The sequence below is a fragment of the Anthonomus grandis genome, chromosome 4 (assembly GCF_022605725.1).
Source record: "Anthonomus grandis grandis chromosome 4, icAntGran1.3, whole genome shotgun sequence".
Taxonomy (NCBI): domain Eukaryota; kingdom Metazoa; phylum Arthropoda; class Insecta; order Coleoptera; family Curculionidae; genus Anthonomus; species Anthonomus grandis.
In genome coordinates, this window is record NC_065549.1 from 11,079,346 (window position 1) to 11,095,421 (window position 16,076).

Here is a 16,076-nt window from a genome sequence, read left to right on the forward strand (position 1 = left end):
TGTTTTGGTTTATATCCTTCCATGACTGCTTTTCAAACAACAAAGCCCTAATAACATAATATATTCAAATAAACAGTCTACATTTATTTGTAAAAACTAAAGCTTTTTATTTTATGCGGGCTCTGAAGCAACTCACGCACAGTAGTATTCCAGAGAAAATCGGACTAAAATCGTTTTTTTTTTGGAAAGCGCGCTCAATATAGTGGAATATAATTCAAATTTGGCGCCATATACGGTACTTAAATTTCCCTCCAAACCTGCGCGCACGCGTTTCCGTTGAAAGCTGTCATTGCTACAAACGTCATTTTTAATTCGTAATGCAGCCACTAGGTTCACTAAATTTCCGTCAGTGACAGTTGACTGTTCTATTGGATTCTGTAGGCGGTGGTGTCAGACTTATATAATTTTCCTAGGCGTATTTCTTGATTTTCTAAGAATAAAGGTGCTGTATTTAGATTTAACGAACTTACCTGTCTTAAGGTCAATCGTAATTATCTAATGAAAACGTCTTTTGAAGTATGGTCTTGAGATACTCTCTGCAGCACACGTTTAAAGATGTCCGTCCCTGGTCTAGTCTGTTGCTACGTAGCACAGGCCATACGGCGATGTGTACTTGAGCGACTTCTGACCATAACTCATGACAGTTTAAAATTGTAGCGGGAAAATAAAGAAAAACATGACCATGCATTTGAGGAGTAATCTCTTCGAATGAAGCTCTCAGCATATAATTATGATCGAACTTTACAAAGGTAAGTTCGTTTGATCGTTAATTATATTGCTTTAGCGCTTCGTTCTCTACATTACTTTTACCATGTAGATGTTTAAAGCAAATCTAAGTTGTAGGTAATTGCTTTTCTTTCATACCATTATTTATTCATTATTCATATATGGGGTGTGGATTATCACAAAATCACAAGGCTACAAAGCCAAATAGGAAAAACCACAGAAAAAATTATTCAAAGGAATATTGAGCAAATTTTCCTACCAGATATTCAATGAATATATTAAAAATAAACAATACATTCTAAGTGGAATAAAAATTCATACAGCGATTAATATCCTATTAGCTCCCTAAAGATTTTATGCATCTTAGCAAATTAAACATTAAGAAAGGGTAAAGATTTTAATAAAAACTGATGCATGCCACTTAGTCAGCAACGTCTAGAATGGCATTAGCAAAACGCGTTTCTTCTTGGTTTAATAAGGCCACATTATGAAATTTCTCGAATACTTAAGATTTATCTGACCACCCTGCAGTATCTTTAATTAGACTCCTCCTGCATAAAAGCTGTTGATGCCGCTTAGTGTTTAAATGAGTAAGAAGAATATTTACCTCTTATATGTACCTAGTAATAAGTAAGTTTTGTTCCTTAATATGTCTGAGGGTAGCAGTTCACTCTATAACATTAAAGTCGGACAACTTGTGAGTGACCCTGCAAAAGACAACTAACGACAGGGCTGGAATGAACTGGCTTAAGGCAAGGCGCAAATTGAGACGCGTATAGCGCGTGTGCCGCGACGCAGCACAGCACGTATTTTTGTAGCCTGGTGAATATTATGAAACAGCGCAAATTGGTGACGCAACGCGACATGTCGCGACTCGCGTCTACGTGCAGTCGCGTGGCGCAGTGATTGAAACGCAGTTTCTCGTGCGTGAGCGTGCCTGGCTGTGTTGACAGGAGTTCATTTGCAATTTGTCTTTATATTTACAATGGATTCGGAAGAGTAGCTAATAGAGGTAGTCAGAAAACACAGAGAGCTTTATGATACAAAACATCCGAACTACATGAAAACCAAATTAAAGACTAGAATTTGGGGTGAAGTTGCAAAGGAGTTAAAGTTTAAAGACGGTAAGTAACAATATTTATATAAATAAAAGAGTAACTAACATACTACATAGATTTAGTAATTTCCGCTCATAACCGTTTGGTATTGCCATGGAACACTTCCCCAATTATTGAAATATTCTGTGAATTTTGCTCTCACTGTAAAAGCATGTGCCGAATTCCTCGTCTGATTACCATGTAATGAAATTAACTGATTCGCTGGCAATTTTTCAATGTCTTCTAACTCCCTATTAAGTGTTGATCCGGTCGTCCTTAAGTAATTATGCAGCACGCAAGCTGCCTTTGTAATATCAATCAATCAATCATATGCTTTATTGTCAAAAAATTACAAAATTTTGTAGACAAAGCTAATAAAAAAAAAATATAAAAACAAAACAAAACACACAAAATAAAAATAAAAATAAAAATAAATATACAAACAAAAAAAATACATGCAAAACTGTACAAAAACAATGTACCTGGTCAATATACATCATGATGTATAAAATGTCAATAAAAATAAACACAATAGTCAATAACAGTAAATTAATTAAATACTAAATGAAAGTGCAATTCATAAAGAAAAAAAAACTAATATATTCTCTATTTTAAGACATAAAAAGAGCCAGTGTGTGTGTGATACCCAAAAAGTTATCCTAGAAAAAAATCCTCCACTGCGTACAAGGCTTTTTCCAGAAAGTATGCCTTCAAAGCATGAAATCGAGGAAAAGAAGTAATTGATTTAATTTCCAAAGGCAAATGATTATGCATCTTTTTGGCTCTGTATAGAATAGAGCTTTTTACTAACTCGGACCGAGGGGTTTGCAGATAAAGATCATGCACTGCGTTGCGAAGTGAATAATTGTGAGACGGCCTACTTGGAATTTCTGACTTATGTTTGCGTACTAAGCAAATAGATTCCAATATGAATAAAGCGGGAAGAGTAAGTATCTTGTATTTTTTACAGATTTCTTGACAGTGAGCGCTATTAAGTCCAAGCAGATACCAAACTGCTCTCTTTTGGAGTTTAAAGATGCGCTCAAATTGAGTCACACTGCATGTGCCCCAGAATGGAAGGGCGTAACGTAGATGTGACTCAAAAAGGGCATAATAAACTGTTCTTGATGTTTGAAAACCTAATTCCCTGGAAACTAATCTTAAGGCAAAACATGCTGAACTTAATTTTTTATATAAGGCATCAATATGCAAGTCCCATTTTAGGGAGTAGTCAACATTAAGTCCCAAGAACTTCACAGATTCTACAACGTCCAAACTGGTGTTGTTAAGTACAAAGGGTTCAATAGTAGTTTTATATGATAAGACTTTAGTTTTTGAGACATTTAGGCACAGAAGATTAGAATCGCACCACGATTTAATGGTAATTAAGTCATTAGAAATAGCAGCATGTGTGCCCTAGCATCCGGATTGCTCCATGTAAAGCTAGCATCGTCAGCAAAAAGACAGATTTTGCCATTGATGTTAAGATTGGCCATGTCATTTATAAAAATCAGAAACAAAATAGGGCCCAGCACTGAACCCCACATTCTATTGGTTTGCAAGAAGACTTCGTCGTATCAACCTTTACAAGCTGATTTCTGTAACTGAAATACGATTTAAACCACTCAAGGGGCGTTCCTCTGAACCCATAGTGATTCAATTTGTCAATTAAGATGTTATGGTTTACAGAATCAAAAGCCTTGGAGAAATCACAAAAAATTGTTGCTGTTGAATGATTATTATTTATACTAGTGTAAACACTATTAAAGAGAGAAAACATAGCATCATTTGTGCACTTGTTACTTAAGAATCCAAATTGGTGAGGAGTAAGAATTTTATATTTAAACAGAAACGATAAGAGCCTTTTTTTAACCAATCGTTCAATGATCTTTGATAAAGTGGGAAGGAGTGCGATTGGGCGATAGTTTGCAGCTTGTTGTTTATCTCCTCCCTTATGCAAAGGAATAATTATTGCAGTCTTAAGGCAGGTAGGAACGACTTCATTTTGGAATGACTTGTTAATTAAGTTTGTTAGATGGATTAAGGTGCAATTTGGCAGATTGAAAAACATTTTTTTTATTATCTCTCACCGTATCAACTTTATTTTCGAAAGGTCTCCTAAATACAGGCCATCGCGAAGCTAATATACCAAAAGAGCATTCCACGGTTTGTCGCGCTCTAGACAGTCGAGCATTAAAAACTTGCTTTTCATAATTCCCCGTTACGTGTCTTCTTGGATACGGCCTCATAAGGTTTTGAGACAAAGGGAAAGCTTCATCTCCAACAAAAACGTATGGCATCGCATCAGCAATGTTTGGCAGCATTGTAGGTGCGGGAAGTGATAAAGAATGTTTCATGATTTTTTTGCCCAATGCACTGCTGGAAAATAAACTTCCATCACTAAATCTTCCCATAGCTCCAACGTCAATAGTGGTAAATCTATAATCTGCATCAAGTGTTGCCAACAACACCACAGAGAATGTATGTTTATAATTGAAGTATGAAGATCCGCTTTTGCCGGGTTTCTTAATTACAATATGCTTACCATCCACTGCTCCAACACAGTGTGGAAATTGCCATCTTTACTCAAATCGTAAAGCAGCTGATTCCCATGTTTCAGTTGTAGGTTCTGGTAAATATATTGGTTGCATATGCGTCCAAATTGCAATAGCTACTTCTTTTACAATATTAGATACCGTTCTGTCGCCCATTCTGAAGTTATAAGCGATACTTTTATAACTGTCTCCAGATGCTAAATATCTGAAACAAACAAAGTTATATAATAAGATATTTTAAGTGTTCTTTAACATATAGTGATAGATCATACTAAATTAATTATACTTTATTAAGAAAATGTATTCTAAAAGTGCTATCTAATTGTTAAAGCTGTAATTTTGTTTCAGGGAAGGAGGCAAAAAATGTATGGTTGAAATTAAGAGGTAGCTATAGGGATGCACGTCGACGACAACAAAAATGCCTGAGAAGTGGAGCCACTCCAGAGAACATCAAGCTCTGGAGGTTTCAAAAGCAAATGTCATTTCTCGATCCCTTTCCTCCCATCTGACCGACCATATTCTGCAATCTCTTTTCACGATTTCTCTTCTTATGCAATTTCACCCCATTATCAGCCTCTGGAACCAGTCCATACCAGTTTCCCTAATGATCAGGAAGGACATCTAGAAATGAGCAAACAAGCCATCAACCTACATCCGGAAGTTCGCTGGTTAATTTCATAGAGCGATTTCAATAAACTTTCACACTTCTTTTCTATGCAATTTACCTATTTATGATTGTTCAATAAAGATATGTCTATATACTTTTAATATTTACTTACCTCAAGAACACTGCAAGTTTTTCTTCAGTACCAATCGGCTTTTGGGCATTTGGTAAAATGCCCAAAAGCCGCATGCTCTGAATCAATTGATGGTTTTATTATCTCATGTAATTCATGAAACTGTTTTCGATTCATACGAAAGTAATTGGTACAAACACCATCAGGAAATTCGTATTTTTAAATTGTCCATGGCTACTTCTTTTTGATAAATAAAAATTATTTGGAGATTTCAATTTTTTGGCCATCAATAAATGGAACAATACCACTTCTTTTTCAGCATCACTATCTGACTCTGACTCTGAACTAAGGGAATCTAAATAGATATAATTATTTCTTATAAAATCACTCATCTTTTGAAAGTCACGTCGACCGTCGCATTGAGGGATTACAAAACTGTGTCTCAATATGCGAATGCCCACGCAGGACGTGTGGCACGTGCGCGTCGCGTCTCTCGTGTCACGTCACCTCCCACGCGTTATACGCGTCTCAATTTGCGCCTTGCCTAAAAGTTTTAAAATATTGGCCATCTAAACGCCACTCTCCAAAACAGCAATATTCTGTATCTTAATTGAAGAGAGTATTCCTCTGGCCGATGCATATAGCTAGTAATGGGACAAGTTTCTCTGTCTAGTTGTGGAACGAAAAGCTGTTGCCTAAAGGGAATCGATCTAAATAATTAAAGACTACTTATTGGTTCCACAAAACCTTGTATATTTAGACCTTTGCGGTTTAAGTCGAGCCACTCCTTTTAGAAACCGCCTAATACCTAGACTATTGCTTACGTTTACATCTGAAATTAAAGATAAGGCCGACCAAAACCTATTAAAATTTTCATATTTTATAGTCCTGGTCTTTAAATAGAAAAAATTGAAAAAAATTATTAATTTCACAACTTCTTGCTACTCATATAGCAGCTTGGCTAATTAATTAAGGTAGAATAAAGCTTCCTCTTTTCCTCTTTGATGTGAAAAAGGTCTGTTAAAAGCTTGCCACAATCTGACAATTCTCATCCTTAAGAATTTTATCTAGGGTGAGCCGTACAGTTGTAGTTGCTGCCCCAAGTTGAGGTAATAAATTGGTTTTTATAGGTTTAATTGCCCCACCTAGATATAAGAGCTTTATGAAGCACTGTAGCCTTCAATTTTAGGAATTCTGGATCCTCTCCAAAAATTTTAAAATCTTACTTTCTAGTCCCCTTTATCTTCGCCATCTAAAGGGGGAACTAGAGAACTGACTTGATAAATCATTTTACTAGTACTAGGAGAAGACCTTTGGCAAGGGCTTTGGTTATTGTTTTTACCTTAGGTCATAGATCTTGACCTAATTGAAGGGTAGGCGGATGCCCTTGGCATTGTCTTGTGTGTCTCTTTGAACCATCTTTGGATAGGGGGTTGTAACTCCTAGAATATTTTTTTAAGAAGGACGTGTGACCTCACCAGCAATTTCTGTCTAAAGACGAGCCACTTTCTTGAGCAGTACTAGCTAATGATACCCTATGGTGAGAAGAAGATCTGGAAGACCTATTACGTAACTGATGCCTGTAATCGAGAAATTCGTTCTCTAAGTCACAGAAATATAGCTATGTACCACATATGTTCTCTGCTACATAGTAAAAGTAATCTAGAGAACGAAGCACGAAAGAAATATAATGATGTTTTGCTTAATTTTTTTAAAAATATTTGTTTAAATATTTATTGTTAGCTTTATTACTTATCATTGCCGAGAAGCGGTAGATAATTTCTTATGTGCTCGCAATTGTGCCATCCTCTCTGCTCTCTATTATGTTATCTATCTTAAATAACAATGGGCCAGATTATAATAGACATAATATAATAAAAGTATTAATCTATGATATTATATTAACCAAATACTACAAAACGGAGTTTCTCTAATTATCGAGGGATATTTCTCTGTATATATTCCAAAAAATGCTCAAGTACTTTGGAAATTTTTTGTTTAAATAAAAATGTTTATTTTCCTGTGAAAGCATTTATACAACTTATTTGTCAATATTATAGGCTCTATACATAGAGTAATTAAAAGTATAATTAAATTAAAATATTTAATATTCATTTCTCTATGGCCCCATAGTTTAAGAAAAAAAATTCTAGAGAAAGTTGACAACATCGCCAACGATGTTTCTACTACTAGGCGACTGACATCTCTGTCTATAAAACCCTAACCTTAATCTTGACCCAACATAACCTATATTTTTTTGAATTATTTAAATCGACATAATATCCCTCGAACTTAAGCATTACTTTGCTAAAAAATAAAAATTAAATATGCCTTGCCTATTCCAATCTGTTTTGAGGCATAAAAGGACAGTTCAAAGCAGCCTCTGCAGAAGACAATTTTTTATTTCTAACACCTGCCAGAATAAGGATGAAGATACAAAACCTCAGGAATCTCCTTTAAAAAGACTATTAAATGATTCTGCTTCCTTTGACGATGCTAAACCAAAGAACCCAGAACAACAGTGGGCTACAACACCTTATCCGCAAGGTAATACTCATATATTATTACAATAACATTAAAATTCTCAATACAATATTATTAGGTACTAAAACCAAGGTGCAAGATGAATATCTCCCTAATAAAAAAGATCCGAGAGACAGTTCAATCTTACTCTTCCCTGGACAAGGTAGTCAGTATGTAGGGATGGCAAAAGATCTTTTAAAGTTTCCAATGGCGAAGGATCTCTTCGATCTCTCCAGTTACATTTTAAAGTATGATTTGTTAAAACTATGTTTGGAGGGCCCTAAAGCCAAACTGGATGAAACCAGGTATAGTCAGCCTGCTATCATGGTTTCTTCATTAGCAGCAATTGAACGACTTAAAGAAGAAAGGCCAAATGCAATTAGTGTGTGTGTTGGAACAGCGGGGTTTAGTATAGGAGAAATTACTGCTTTAGTATTTGCCGGTGCTATTGAGTTTGAAAAAGGTGAGACCACTACTATTTTTTAGGATAAAAGTAAATAAAAAAGATAATTTTTAAATAATATTATTTTAATTTTATTTAAATACTTGTTTCTTCATTCAATGGGCAAGCTGCATAATATTGCAAAAGTATAAAAGGAAATAAAATAAACATTACAAGCTTACACTAAATACACTATACAGTGCATTTTTTTTATCTCGGGTCATAGGGTTTTATGTGTAATATTTTCAACCCCATGTTAGAACCTGTTCTATTTGTTCGATAGGATTGAAACTTGGAACAAGTGAAGTTTAAGTTAACAGACTTTAAAAAATCCCATTATTTTGCAAAAAAATTTGCGAGAAACCTATTTGAAATACGTTTTTCTGATGAAAAAGTTTGCTTTTTCTGCACCTCGTAACCTTCATTACCTTTACACTTCAAAGCAGGTAGACAAATATCTGACAGTGACACAAAATAATTTCCTCAAAATCTCAAAAATATATTTTAAATTATATATCATATTTACAGAAATATTTAAATGTTTTTCCTAAATCTGAGATGTCTATCAAACTAGTCAACATTTTACATATTTTTAATACTATTCACATTACTTTTTCAGGTCTAAAATTAGTTCAAATAAGAGCAGAAGCAATGCAACTAGCCAGTGAAAAATATAAAGGTGGCATGTTAACAATATTTTATGGTCCGGACAGTAAAGTAGGGTATGCTTGCAAGCAAGCAAAAGAATGGGCAGTGGACAAAGGAGATCCAATACCGGAATGTAAAATTAGCAACTACCTTTATCCACATTGCAAAGTTGTTGCTGGAAGTGAGTCAGTAAGCAACACAAATTAAGGCTATTCATTTTGGTACCATCCAATTAAAACATTGCATATTACATTTCAACTTTTACAGGCAATTGACTTCCTAGAAAAAAATTACAAGGAATATGCCATAAGGCGAGTTAAGAGGTTACCTGTTAGTGGAGCATTTCACTCACATCTAATGCAGATGGCTGTAGAGCCTTTTAGAAAAGCACTGAATAAAATAGATATAAGAGATCCTTTAGTTCCTGTCTATTCAAATGTGAATGGTAAAAAATATAGCAATGCTGAGCACATTAGAAGGCTGTTGCCAAAACAGGTAAAAAAAAATTAAGACTATTTAATTTCTATTATGCATCTCATTAGTTTGTGTGACTATAAACATTTTATTGTGCCTAAAAGTTTTAATTTACTAGGTCAGTAATTGTTATTGTTATGTATCATTTGTTGAAAAAATAATAATTTCCTAAAACTGTATTATTATTAACATAAATATCAATAATTTTTGATAAGAAATATAAAATACTTACACAACTTTAATAATAACTTAAAAACCATACTGGGTATCAATTTGAAAATTTTCAATGCGAATATCTTTAAATAACCTTCTCTTTTTCTGCTAAAACCCTTTTGAGAATATTCCTATGACTTCGTGAAAATGTTCTCAAGAAAAATAAAAACTTCTTAGGAATGTTGGTGAAAAAAATGCCCTAACCAACACTGCCCTAATTACCCATATCTTTTACCCAAAATCACGTTTACACCCTCAAATCGATCCTCAAGAACTCCACTATAATAATCTAAAGAAATTATAAAAATATTTTAAGTTATTCCTAAGTTATAGTCAAAAACGCGTACTAATGAATAAAAACCTTGATGTTACAATATGCGTTTCAAACCTCAAATTTGGAAGGTCTTGGTCCTTGGTTGACAAAACTGCCTCTAATTCGGAGAGTTTTTGAGGTACAAGGAACGTTCTTATAGTAAATTATTGGGACAGAAATGCTTTTTATCTCGTTTAAACCCTTTTAAGAATATTCTTATTAGTTGGTGAAAATATTCCCGAGAAAACTGAAATTGGTTAGAAAAGTTAGCAAAAAATATGCATCAATCAAAACTAAGTTATCTACCCAGATCTTTCACCCAGAATGACGCTTTTACCCTCAAATCGTTTCGCAAAAACTCCACTATAATAATCTAAAAAACTTATAATAGCGACACATGTTACCTGATTAATACATAAAAAGATATTTTGATAGTGAGACTTACAGTTTTTATTTTTTCTCAATCTACTCAAAAGAGAAGCCTTAAACAGAACATTAAAATATTTAAAACTTGAAAATAAATAACCATAAAATAGTTAATTAAAACGCCCAGTTACCCGATCTAAAAAATTTCACTTTTAGATTGTAAAACCTGTAAAATGGGAGCAAATAATCCACACAGTATATGAAAGGAAACAGGATGATTACTTTCCCAACACTTTTGAGTGTGGACCGGGGCAAAGCTTAAAAACCATTTTAAAGCAAGTGAATGCCAAAGCGTGGGATCACTGTCATAGTATAGAGGCATAACATTATGTATGTAAGTTCAAAATATTGTATTTCTTTTGTATTATAGCTTCTAATTTTTCATTTTAAATATAATATTAATTTTTAATTGGTATTTTTCTTAAAACTCACCTTAGTAAAACTCCTTTTAATTTTAATAAGTTTACTTCTATATTAAATGAAAAATATACAAAGGTATGTACAAATACATATTCTAAAAGGTAAAATAATATCACTATTAATGTAGGTTTAATTATATACAAGGTTATTTTTCCAAATTTGCTACAAGGATTATCATAACTTAAAAAAATATTGTGTATACCCAAAATGTTTTACTATATTCGTCATTAGCGGTCAGCCAATCAACTTTTTTGTATATAGGATGAATGCAAATATAAAAAATAACCCCGTGCATCCTAAAATAAACATATTTATATGGTAACTATAATCACAATATAATTTTGTTTTTCAAAAAAAATTTGTATTTTTTTGGCACAAAAAACGTTACATAATTCAAGATGTAAAAACATAGTTGTGAAACTTTGTCCTCTTGTTATACTATATAATTGGGTGATTGTTCAGTAAACAAGTCAAGGCAAATTTAAACAGAGGTATAACAAGATAAGGAAATATTTAACATGTGATTCGCAAACTTTTAACTATCAACAAATTTTTATGGCAAAATATAATTTACATGATGTTATACTCTTACAGAACAACCTCTAAACTATTTATACCATTATTCCAAGTGAGAAGACTGAATAAAAATAAATAATAACAACTAATTTTTAACTGTTTCACAAAACTGTGACGGCCTCATGTTCACTCACAAACTTTTTGTGACACACGTGTCCAATATCACCATCGATAATGTAAGGTCCTTTATTTCTGAAGGTGCCGTAACCCTCGGAATTCTCATCGTTTGCAACATCTGTCGCATATTTCGTTTGATTCAACGGTACACTATGTCTGATAGGTTGGCTCGGTTCATCTCTATCTCGCTCGTTCGGGAATATATTTCTATTGTTCTTCGATTTCCTGTGATGGTGATGATGATGGTGGTGGTGGTGACGTTTGGTGACTGGAACTATTTCATGCTCTAGAGAATCGATCATTGGAGATTCTGAAATAATTCAACCATAAGATAATAAGGTTACAAAATATTAAGGGTTTTAGTTAAAGACTTTTATTGTCAGAGAATATAGTGTAGTGGACGTGTGAGGTTAAATGGCAACTTGTTTACACCAGAGGAAATAATAGTTTTCGGATATTAACCTAGAATCAAATAAAATTTGACGGTTGTGCAAGTTAAAACTTTTGTATATTGTTATAGTTGAGTACGAAAAGAAGAGCAGCAGCAAGCGTAATTATACTGATAAAGAGAAGACTATTAAGAAATATTAAGAATTGGGAATAGATAAATGAAAGGTTAATAAAAGTTGAGATGAAGCTAAAAGGTGAAGCTCTACTGTTGCCAATCGTTAATGTCCTTTGTTGTTAGCGATTTATTGTACATATCTTTCTTTTTTTTCACAGGGGCTTCTATTTCATTATTCCAGCATTTATTTCTATTCTTGATAACTTCCACTTCTCCAATAACCTTCATTATTGCTTCGTCAAGAGCTTAATTTATTTTGTTATATGTATTAATTGGTTACTAGTAACAAACGCTGTTTATATATCTATCAAAGCTTTGAAGATTATACCTCCTTGATGAGACATCTTGCAGCATCATTGAACTTTCATCTTCATTTTGTTGTTGACTTCCTTTAAATTTAAATAGTAGTGACGCTTTAGGTAGATGGGGATCAGATCCACACTCGATAGACTCGTAACATTAATGTTTATTTTGTTGAGTGTTTCTTGCATATACAGTAATTAATTATTAATGTCAGCTTTCTGGTTTTGGTTGGGTCCACGTGAATTTATGGATATCCTTGTGTTAATAGTATTCATTCATTATCTTTTAATTCATATGATCGCAAAAACTAATCTTTTACTGTTTTTTTTTGACCTTTCTTCTCCACGTGGACCCACCAATTTGTTATTTACTCCCCTTCTGGTTTTTAGTATTTAGGTCACCTGGTAGTACTAGTACTAACACACTTAAATAGTTCCAATACTATCTACGAAGTCTGCCAAATTGTCGTAAAATGTATAATTTTTCCGTCTTTTTCATATTTAGAATAAGTAAACGTAGAGCATTTTTTGGGTAATGCTAGAAGTAAAGAAGTTTGGAAAACAGATAAAGGTAATAGAACAGATGGTAAACAACGTAGTAGGTTAAATCTGATTTCTCCGGAAAAATGGGTAGAATACTATGAAAAAATTCTGACAGAAGATCGAGCAGAATTTCAAGGATATTGGCAATGAAATAACACCAGAGGAAATCCAAAAACTGCGAATGTATAGACAAAAAGTTGTGGCAATTGCTAGAAAACAAGAGAATTCCCCCGATGTACTTTAATGCCGTGAGGGAGTTATACTAAGATATGACTAGTTCAATAAAGATTGGAGAAAGAGTGACAGAGCGGATAAATGGGGTTTGGAAACCTTGAAAAAAAATGTGAATTTATGGATGTTTCAATTGGAGAGCATAAACTGCACAGCTTCCATTTTGTCGATGACCAAGTAATACTTGCAGAAGATCCGGATGAGATCCACAACATGTGACGGAAAATAGACAAAGAATACACCAAGTGGGTTTTTTTAATTAACCCATCAAGAACATAGTATGTATTGGAGGGAGGTGAAGAACGGTACTGAGAACTAAGAGACTTACAAATCGAAAGTACTGATAGCTATAAATATCTCGGTGTAAGCATTACAAATGATGGTCGGAACACAGAGCAAATAACAACTACAACTGGACAAGGAAATTCAGCAATACGTCACCAAAATAGTATACTCTGGAATAACCACATCACTCGGTACACAAAAATTTGAATATACAAACGTATCATGGAAAGTATTGCTACATATGATTCACATATATAGCAATAATTCTGCATTGATGTGATAATGGAGAAATATTTTTTGTGCATCAAACATACTGTTTCCAAAATAAAGATACATGACAATGTCAAGGTTTTCTCACGGGTAAAGTATGGTTTGCAAGACTTTATATATCCAATATTACAAACATATGCAAAAGCCTTTTTGTGTAGAACAAAGTCAGCCTCGAACAACTAAGCTGAGAAGTTACCAAAGAAGCTAATCCCATATCTATAACTGGAATCTATTAAGGCATAGAAAGCTCTTCCATTTCTAACACTAAACATGTCCTTGTTTAGTTAATTACTCTTAGTTCGAATTGCAACGCATCCAGCCTTGAGGACAACTGCTCATTATTAAGTGTTCATTTAAAATATTAGCCTTAAAAACATTAAAAGTCAAACCGTTGCAATCACACCTACTCTTAACACTTTGTGAATACTCATTGACCCTGCTTTCGACTTATGCATCTATAGCACGCCAAAGCTAACTAGTATCATTAGCAAAAGATGTAGACAGTCCATTCTTAATTATTAATGATCATTGACATAAAAAATAATAATAGAGGCCTGAATCTGAGGTACTGAATCCTGAGTAACTCCTGCGGACAAAATCACTTCATCAGAGTTGCTGTTATCCAAGATCCACCTTTTGTGTTCTGAAGCCTCTAGCTTCACCAGCAGTCTTTGATCTAATGCACAGTCAAAAGCCTTTGCCAAATTACTGAAAACTACTGCAGCATCGTCCCGATCATTGAGGTAGAAGTAAAGCCTTTCTGATTTATGAAGAATTGCATTATTAGTGTCTCTGAAAACCAAACTGTGAACTATTAAGAACATGATGTGATTCTAAAAAGGCCACCATTATTGTTTTGAAAAGCTTTTCCATAAGCTTTGTTAATGTCGGTAACTACATGTTATTGTGGTACAATATCGTAAGATGGGCCTGTAATTTGATGGAGGATCCCCACCATGATTAAAATATTAGAACTATCAAGGCCTGGAAAACTGGTCCTAGTGAAAGATTCGTTAATATAGTTCGCCAATGACCACGTGGTTGATATGGGTAGATGTTTAAAGAATTAATAGGGTGGTCCAGTTTGAAAATGTTTAATTTTGATTCCCTTTAAAGTTAACATAATTTTTTCAGCAAGTACAAGAGCAAAGTAAAAAATTTCTTGTATAGACATACGTCTTATATAGCTTTAATCGTCAATATTAGTAAGAGCTAGTTATTGTTACCAAAGATTTCAGACTGTCCGATACTTCTAGAAGAAGAGAAGGACCTAGTAAAACTCTTCTTGGTTCAAGTGTAGGGTTCCGTCTCTATATATCAACTTCTAAATGCAGCAATTTTCAAAAATTTATACTGAACTTTTTCGAGCTTTTTAATGTAACAATTGTAAGATGGGGACTAAACAACTGATCCAATTAAAAAATTATTGAAGATCCTTTTATAAAAGAGCATCATCACTCAAAGCCTCAATACTTCTAAAGAGCTTGACATCATCCGCAAAAAGTAGCACACTCCAATTTTTTTAACTTTTTTACCAACTTAATTAAGAAGAGGCAAAACAAAACAGGGCCACAATGGGAACCTTATGATACCGCTGATGGTACACATATTTTATCAGATAATGAACCTGCAGCATTAACCACTTAAGTTTTTCCTCCAACAAACTCAGATATCCGCTGAAGAAGAGGATCAGCAATACCTAAAGCCTTTAGTTTTTCTAAGAGCACCCCATGATTGATCTGATCAAAAGCTTAAGATAAATCTGTATAGATCGAGTCAACATAGGATCTACCCTCCAAACTCTTGTATATGCGATGAGGTGTGAACATACAAAATCAAATTCATATCAGCAAATTATAAGCCCTTTATAAATTCAAATTGTTCTAGATTAAAAGCAATTCAAAAACTCCAGCTTATTCTTTTATTAGTAAGGAAACTAAATTTCCGGGATACTTACATGAATTTTTAGACTTGTAAAGAATAAGTGTTATTCAAGAGAAAAAATGCAAATTTTAAATTTATCTTTAAATAAAGAATCATCCATGGTCTGGGGATACAGGAAAATATTTTTTTGCCACCCCAAAAAGGGTTTTAACCATACTAAATTCTTATAAGTTACAAGCCTTAAACTACTTTCCATATGTAAAACTTACCATTTAAATACAATTTACTAAGATAATGTCTTACCTCTATTATATTTTGAAGGATCACCATTTTCAACGTTCCTCTTCCCATCACCGCTTACAAAATACAGTGAATAATTGACATGACTGCCATCGCTTAATCTGCTGTGCCCATTTTCGCTACTATGGTCATTTCCACCATTCAATGGCACGCCATTAGGTATAGTGTTGTTATTAATAGTAACATTCATGTCGTTTTTAAAATAAGCACCGGGAATGCTATTAGCACTCAGCTCGCTCGCCTCTTTTTTCGCTTTTTTTCGGATGGTTCTGGTGTACTCTTTGGTACCACGTCTTTTAAGTGTAAAATCACGTTCGCCCGATTGGGATTTGCTGTTCCATTGCACCCAGTTGTAGCGTAACATCGGGTCTTTGGGACCCCAGTTGTGAGAGGGTTCCAGTGAAGCTTTTAGTTTCTAAAAGTGTGTTT

The 16,076-nt window shown here is 33.8% G+C and overlaps 2 protein-coding genes across 6 annotated transcripts in view; one reads left to right on the top strand and one right to left on the bottom strand.

Annotated features, from left to right (window-relative positions):
• Positions 1 to 7,339: 7,339 nt before the first annotated feature.
• On the top strand, positions 7,340 to 10,563 carry LOC126735725 (probable malonyl-CoA-acyl carrier protein transacylase, mitochondrial). Its single transcript, XM_050439811.1, has 5 exons — positions 7,340 to 7,662; positions 7,718 to 8,101; positions 8,700 to 8,917; positions 8,996 to 9,223; positions 10,311 to 10,563. The coding sequence occupies exons 1-5, from the start codon at positions 7,443 to 7,445 to the stop codon at positions 10,476 to 10,478; spliced, it is 1,218 nt and encodes a 405-aa protein (XP_050295768.1). The 5' UTR covers positions 7,340 to 7,442; the 3' UTR covers positions 10,479 to 10,563.
• Positions 10,564 to 10,684: 121 nt separating this feature from the next.
• Positions 10,685 to 16,076, bottom strand: part of LOC126735717 (sodium- and chloride-dependent neutral and basic amino acid transporter B(0+)-like) — a 53,106-nt gene continuing 47,714 nt past the window's right edge. For 2 of the 5 annotated variants that reach the window (XM_050439799.1, XM_050439798.1), the window contains exons 13-14: positions 15,651 to 16,062; positions 10,687 to 11,577 (exon numbers count right to left, since the gene is read on the bottom strand). In XM_050439799.1, the coding sequence (XP_050295756.1) occupies positions 11,252 to 11,577; positions 15,651 to 16,062 (738 nt within the window). In that variant the 3' untranslated portion in view covers positions 10,687 to 11,251. Of the gene's footprint in view, positions 11,578 to 15,650; positions 16,063 to 16,076 lie in introns of all 5 variants that reach the window. The other 3 variants (XM_050439801.1, XM_050439800.1, XM_050439797.1) reach the window with 3 other exon arrangements.